General features: G+C 38.9%; 1 protein-coding gene across 1 annotated transcript in view; it reads left to right on the plus strand.

Moving 5' to 3' along the window:
* Positions 1-2,675, plus strand: part of map3k10 (mitogen-activated protein kinase kinase kinase 10) — a 30,957-nt gene extending 28,282 nt beyond the window's left edge. Inside the window, exon 11 of the mRNA XM_077566054.1 lies at positions 288-2,675. Within this exon, the coding sequence (XP_077422180.1) occupies positions 288-676 (389 nt within the window). The 3' untranslated portion in view covers positions 677-2,675. The remainder of the gene's footprint in view (positions 1-287) is intronic.
* The last annotated feature ends 5,207 nt before the right edge of the window (positions 2,676-7,882 follow it).

Here is a 7,882-nt window from a genome sequence, read left to right on the forward strand (position 1 = left end):
ATGAATATAAAAAATATTAATTCCAAGAAAGAAGTTTTGATTTAATGAGGGTAGAATTGTAATTTTATGAGAATTCAATATGGAATACTCTTAGACAAAATGTATTGTATGCTTTATTTATTGTTTTTGTTAAATTGCTTATCTAAGTACAAAACATATACTGTGTGTACTATGTGTATGTATACATGTGTAGATATTTGTATTTATGTAAATATGTATAGTATACAGTCTATGTATACATACGTATACTGTACCGTTTATAAAATCACGATATGCTGTGCTTGCAGGTGTGCTGGACACCCTGGACATCCCTCGCCTCCCGGACCCCTCGGCCATCTTCCCTCTCCCCCAGCGCCGAAAGGCCCCCGCGCCCCCCGTCCCCACGCCGGCACCTTTCTGCCTCATCAGCCCTGTGGAGCGACCCAAGACGCTGGAGTTCGCCGCCCGTCCCCGACCGGCTCCGGCCCGGGCGCGCGCCGACCCGCGGAGGCTGGGCTCGCTGTCCAGGACCCTGAGCTCGTCGCCGAGCGGCAGCTGCGACGACCCCCCCGGTGCCGTTTGCGCCGCAGGGCCCAACCTGATGGACATGGACGTGGAGGGTCAGAGTTTGGACCACACGGTACCTCTGTGCGGGAAGATTCCGCCCGCCGCCCTCTGCGGGCAACAGTACACATAGTGCTTTTTGTACGGGCCGGAGCGTGCAAAAACGACACTTACTGGAAGCCGTTCCTTCTGCTAAGGTGCGAAGACCACCTACCATTCCCCGGACTAACTGGACCACCACTGAAACGCCTCAGAAAGCCATTCCGACAACAAGTCAACTCACAATGCATCTGCTTGCATCGTTTCCACAGAAGAAACTACACTGAATTGTTCCTTCATCCACGCGGCGTCTCTTTTCAAACTCATCTCTGTCGGGCATCATCAAATGAACTTGTTGCAAAATCCAAGTTGTTTCCTAATCCTCCCCCACGATGTCATGCCAGGGTGTGAAAAGGCAGTTCTTTACTCAAAACAGTCACTACTATTGGAGGTAAACAAAGGTTAACATCACTGAGCCTGAGAACTAGGGTGGACTAACACCATTTTGGTCATTTTGCAGGAGAGAGAGAGAGAGATTTCAAGTTTTAGCGATTTATCTATTTTGGTAATGATTACCTCTTCACGGCAGCACGGTGGCTGACTGGTTAGCACGTCCGCCTCCCAGTGCAGAGGACGTGAGATCGAGTCCAGGCTTCGGCCTTCCTGGGTGGAGTTTGCATGTTCTCCCCGTGCTTGCGTGGGTTTTCACCGGGTACTCCGGTTTCCTCCCGCATTCCAAAAACATGCATGGCAGGTTAATTGAACACTCCAAATTGTCCCTAGGTGTGAATGTGAGTGTGGTTGTTCGTCTCTGTGTGCCCTGCGATTGGCTGGCAACCAGTTCAGGGTGTACCCCGCCTACTGCCCGAAGCCAGCTGGGATAGGCTCCAGCACCCCCGCGACCCTTGTGAGGAAAAGCGGCCAAGAAAATGGATGGATGGATGGATGGATTACCTCTTCACATAAGTATTTTAACAGAAATGGTAGTTTTCCTCAGCTTGTGGCATTTTTCCAAATGTAATGATTTTGGAGTTCGTTTTGGATATTAACTCATTGACTGCCATTGACGGCTATAGACGTCAAAAATTCATTTGATCTATTTCTAGTTAGTTTTATTTTTTTCCACTTTTGTTAACAAGAGTATGAAAACCTAGAATTTTTTTTTATTGTACATTCAGAACAGATATAAAATTCATGATTAATCGCGAGTTAACTATTAAAGTCATGCGATTAATTAAAAAAGATTTTTTTTAATTGTCTGACGCCCCTAATTTTTAATAATCTTTTTTTTTAATTAGGAGCATCGGCCGATTAAATTTTTTAATGGTAATAAATCACATGACTTCACTAGTTAACTCCCGATTAATCACACATTTTATATCTGTTCTAAATGTACAATAAAAATGTTTTCTAGATTTTCATACTCTTGTTAACAAAAGTGGGGGGGAAATCCTTAGTAGATTTTTACACCTTAAATTCAGCTAGTCATACTAGCCCTACTACATTAAAAAAAAGCTTCTTCTTTTTTTAACCCTTTACAGCCACTGTCCTTGTCCATTTAGTCCAAATAAGTTGAGAAAATCTTGAGCTTGTACATTGGTGACATCAAATAACCCTCATCATCCCCTCCCTGGATGTCTTCATCGTGACCTTTCAAGACAAATGCTACAAACAACGTCAACCTCACAAGACCTCTCGGACCCCCGCAACACGCATCCCACCTGCCTCGGTATCCCCCTCGGTACTGTCTCAGTCCCAGTGGCACTTTCCGGGACTTGTTGGCGGGCCACTTTGCAGCTGACAAATCACTTTGGACTTGTTACACTACTGTGCAAATAAGTCAATGAGTGAGTGAGTGAGTGTGTGTGTATGTGTGTGTCTGTGTGTGTTGTTATATCGGGACAACCTCTTTGTGCTCATGAGTATTTATTATGATTAAATTAATTGTTATTATGGGGAATAATTATTGTTACAATGCTTTTTTGGTGTAAATATTTGTTAATATGACATGAAGACGGTTGTGAAAAATGAAAAGTGAAAGTGTCACGTGACGAATGCTTTGTTTGTCAGATGAATAAAAAGTAAGAAATATGCTTCAAGTCTCATTGATGGTGCAGACAAGCCACAAGAATATTTCCTGTTATTTCATGTGTAGTACCACATAAAGTCGTCTAGGTGGCGCCAGTGTGTGCTGTGATGTCATGTTTTTCAATATTTTTTGTGTGCGTGTGTCTGTATTTTGTGGTGTCCAGTGGAGTGGAGCTGTGTCTTTGTCAGGAGTTCATCTGAGGACTGACTGAGCTGGAATATAAACGACTCTCATTTACATATTCACATGAACGATGAAAAATCATTCTTAGCTCTGGTTGGAGGCCCTAATCCAGGCTTCAGATTCAAATTTTAAACCCTAATACTGCCTTGAAACCTTGACAATGGGTCCAAATACTCATTTTGTAACATTACCCCTACTTTAAAATCCACCCCAGAATTCAAACCATAATTTGAAACCCCAACACTACAGTTTAACATCATAACAAGCTTGAAACCTCAATTTCAAACACAAACCCAGTTTTGAAATGTTCACTTGAAACCTTAAACCATAAACCGGCTTGAAACCTTAATTTGAAACCCCAACATTTGTGGGGAAATCTTGAAACCCTAATTTGATAACCTTACTCAACCCAAGTTTGAAACCCTAATTCAAGTTTTGCATGAAACCTTAATTTGAAACCCTAACACTTGCTCCAAACTCTGGTTTAAAACCCTAACTTGAAACCATAAACACAGTTTTTAATTTGAAAACTCAAGTTCGAAACCCCAATTAAAAAAAAAATACATTGAAACCTTGACCCCAATTTGAGCTCTTAACCTTCACCTGAAATTCTCAATTAAAACCCAAACTTTGTCTTGAACTAAACAAAACGGTGGTTTATAATCCTAACCCTGTATAGCTATAAAGCATCCCATCGTTTCCCTCATGTGCGGCGAGCACCAATCAAACGTCCTTCTGGACGCCAGCCAGTTGCCTAGCAACCTGCTCACTGCCATGGTGACGCTTTCAAAGGGAACTACAAAGAAAGAAGAAAGAAGGACAAAAAACAGAGGGATGATTGCGCCTGGAAATGGAAGAGAAGATTAAGACCGGGGGGCCAACACACACGCACACACAAACAAACAAACAAACAAAGATGTGAGCACAATGAACAATAAAGACGACGATGTGACACACAATAAAAATCAGATGCATTAATAATAAGAAGATACCGAGCCTTGAAACCCAACCTTGTCCCAGGCTTAAAACTTTAATTTGAAACCTTCAAACAATTTGAAAGCCTAACCCTAATTAAAAACTCTTATTTGATACCCTAAATCTAATTTGAAACCCTACTTTGAAACCCTAAACTTAGTCTCAAACCCTCATTTCAAACACTAGCCCAAATTTGAAAACCCAATCTTACATCCAAAACCTAACTGTACTTTGAAACCCTACTTTCAAAACCTAACCCTAATTTAAAACCTCAATATTAGTTTAACAACCCTAATCAACCAAAACCCTCATTTGAAACCCTACTTGGAAATCCCAATCCTATTTTGAAACCCTAACCCGAACTGGAAACGCTAACTCAGACTCTAAATCCTTGACTTGAAACCCTAAATCAAATCTTGGAAGTTTGACTTGAAAACCTATTCCTAGTTCAAAACTCTACCAGAAATTTAAAACCCTAACTTGAAACCCTCATCTTTCCTTGAAATTGTAACTCTGTTATAACCCTGGAGAACCCACGGGGTCAAATTTGGCCCCTATAAATTCTGCTACTCAAATAACAAAGACCTTTTTTCTTTTTTTACAAATTTAACTTCAAAAGTCCAGAGTGCCACTTCTGACCCCTGCATGGGGCCATCTAGTGGATGAATATTGCACTTACATGAGCCAGAGTGGTGGTGACAAGATGGCTGGCAACATGCTGTTTTGTTGAGCTGGAAATCAATCCAAACAAAACCATCTTCTTAGCAAACTATCAGATGGTAAAATTGTGTTTTTTTTTGTTAATCTATTTCATATCATGTTGCAGAATGCCTAGGAGTATGTTTTATATATATATATATATATATATATATATATATATATATATATATATATATATATATATATATATATAACATAGCAACTCTGAGCTAGTTTAAAAAAAAACAGTTAAAATTGAAAATATACAGTATATCTATATTTTGGTGTTCAGTGAACTTATAGAAGTAATTTAATGTATAATTCATAATTTTCCAAAGAAGAAAAGGGTTATTGGGTTCTCCAGGGTTAAAATCCTCATTGGAACCATAAATCAGACTTGAGAACCTGATTTGCTTGATGTCAACCCTAAATCTGGATTCAACCCTAATTTGAGAAGACAACAATGATTTAAAATAAAAAAAATAAAAATAGTCGTTCAACTAAATAATTTGACAAAAGTTTGGTTTACTGTTTTAAGCAACTGCATAGTGTAATATAGAAGCAAATGCAATTCTACTTTTTATATTTTTATATTATTAAAATAATGTTCACTTAACAGGTTGTTTCGTTTCCTGGCTGCTTTCAACTGTCTGCAACTGAATCATCCGAGCGTCTTTTTCAGCAAGAAACAGTCCAGTGCTCGTTGTCTCTCTCCAATTCTCATCCGAGCACACGAGTGAGCCCACCAAGACGCAAACGCCTCTTTTAAACACAACCGCTATTTCCTGTGCAGCCACGCCTGTAAATCAATAATTAGCTTTTGTGCCGCGGAGGCACTTGATCGCCAAGCCTTTCAAACCACCCTGACGATGACGTCAGCATTGTTATGTCATGCTTGGCTGACAAAAGGAAAGAGAGAGAGAGAGAGAGAGAAAAGCATCACACAATGCTTGTGGTTATTTCTGTGTATTGGGAAATGATGCTGGACTACGGAATGAACACAACTTCGGTGTTTTGAAGCGAAAACAACATCCAATTGTATAAGAAAAAGTGGGAAGACGTCACATGAATAAATATTAGAATTAAAGATGGGAAACAAAACATAAATTACAAGATTAAAGTCGCAATTTAGAATTCATGTAGGCCTAATTGTTGCCTATAAGAAAAATTGCCACAATTTTGCAAGTCATAATCTTGTTTGTCGATTAATAAGAACAAGAAAAACTAACAATTTATACTCCATAATGCCAAATTCGCAATTTTAATGGAAACATTTTATTCTAACAGAATAAAGTTGGAATGCTGCGCAAAAAAAAAAGAGATTGAATGAGAATCAATTCCTAAATTGGAAAATTACAGATTTTTTTTTAAATTATATTTTTTTAAACAAAAAAAGTTGTAATTTTATAAGCATACATATTAATAAGTTTAGAAGAATAAAAATGTTGATCAAAAATAAGGTTTAATTACTGTGAATTTTTATTTTATAAAATTTTAGGAGAACTACGTCATCATTTTACAAACGCAAACTTGGAATGTTATGCAAAATACGTTGTACCGTAATTCTAGAAAAATTCAGTCTTGAAAAAAATAAAGTGAAAATATTACAGAAAAAAATAGTTTAAAGAGAATTATGTGACGAAGTTGACATTCCAAGAAAATTCATTCATAATGATATGCAAGGAAGTTTAAATCTTAGGAGAACGACATAATTATTTTATAGAAAAACCCTAACGTAATTCTGCAAAAATAATGTTCTAAAAAGATTTAAGTTGCAAAATTACACTTTTTGCGATTTTAGAAGTTATAATTTTATCACAATAAACTTAAACACAATAAGTATCATAGTGATGTAGTTCTGTAGTAGTATGGCTTTCAAAAAGGTTGCAGTCGAACATCCTACTACACCTCCCAGGGCACCGTAGGACAAAAACAAACTTGTTGGAGCAACGTCGTCATGGAGAGAGAGCGACAGTCAAGTCCAACAAAGCGGTCATGACGACGAGATTGTTTGTACTTTCGTCTCCTTCGGGGTCAACGATGACAACACACCAGCATAAACTTTGGCCTTTCTCAAGTCACTCACCTCATGTTTTGGATTGCAAATAGCTCAGTTTGCTCATTCATTATTGTTATAAGTAATGTTCAGCTCAGTGCAGTATATTATATCACAAGTTGGGTTTCAATCCACACATTTTTCCCCCCGAATTTTGAAGAAAAGCGAAAATAAAACGGAATGAAAACACTAGAAATTCGAAAAAGGGCCCAAAATTTGCAAAAAATAAATAATAAAAATTTTGTTTTGCGAATAACCACTGGCAAGACCGGATACACGTCGCACGTTTTGACCGGATATTACGTCACACGTACGTGTATAGTCCCGAAACAATGTCGGACGATAAAGTAAGGTATGTTTGGGGGGACGACGAAACTGAAATATTTATGGAATTAATTAAAGAAGCGAATATTAATGCTATTTTAAATGGAAAACGGCAAATAAACGGTTACGGCGCAGTCGCTTCCTGGTCTTTCTCTTTTACTTTTAAATTACGGGTGGATCACATCTCTATGGTGTTATACCGCCACCTACAGCGGCGGAGTCCCCTCTCAATATTCGCAAAAGAAGAACAAATGGAAACAGGCATTATTCGCATGTCCGTTTTGCGCATTTTTAGTAAATTCGCTTTAAAAAATCGAAACAATTGGATGGAAACCCGACTTATTCTGGCTGACTATTTGCAAGTACAGTAAATGCATTTTTAAATGGTTGCTCAAGTTCATATTTGTCAGTTAGGACCTTGAAAATGTTATTTCCACAAAATCGTGTGCTCTTTAAGATTGGATTCCGACCAAATATGTCATTTTATTGCATCCGTTCATGGAACGCTGGCGTTGTTTTTACCGAGGCGTCTGATGACCCACTTCCTCCTTCACTCGGCTCTCGAGTGCATCACGACGGTCTCCTGGTAGCATTGTGTGACACGCTGACACACTTAGGTGTCGAATTGCCAGAAATAAACTCTCCCGTCGCTTCTTTTGGATGTCTGAAATGCCCCGTTTTCACTCCTACGTGCATCCCGGCGCTTGCGATGATGCTGTTCAGCGCGGTCGTGTTTCTAACCTTTCAGAAGGTGGGCACGATGGATGAAAGGGTGATGATGTAAGTCGGGATGTCATGATGGGAAACGAGAAGATTTACTCACCCGTTCAGTTATATTTGGAAAGAAGATGATGATTGCATCAGGGTTATCATCTTTCACGAAGGTCTGGCCTACTACATTGGGTTAGTGATGATCCCATGTTAACATACAAATGGACAGTAGGAATTTGAGCAAAAATAATATTGACACAAAT

Source organism: Vanacampus margaritifer, chromosome 5 (genome assembly GCF_051991255.1).
Source record: "Vanacampus margaritifer isolate UIUO_Vmar chromosome 5, RoL_Vmar_1.0, whole genome shotgun sequence".
Classification (NCBI taxonomy): domain Eukaryota; kingdom Metazoa; phylum Chordata; class Actinopteri; order Syngnathiformes; family Syngnathidae; genus Vanacampus; species Vanacampus margaritifer.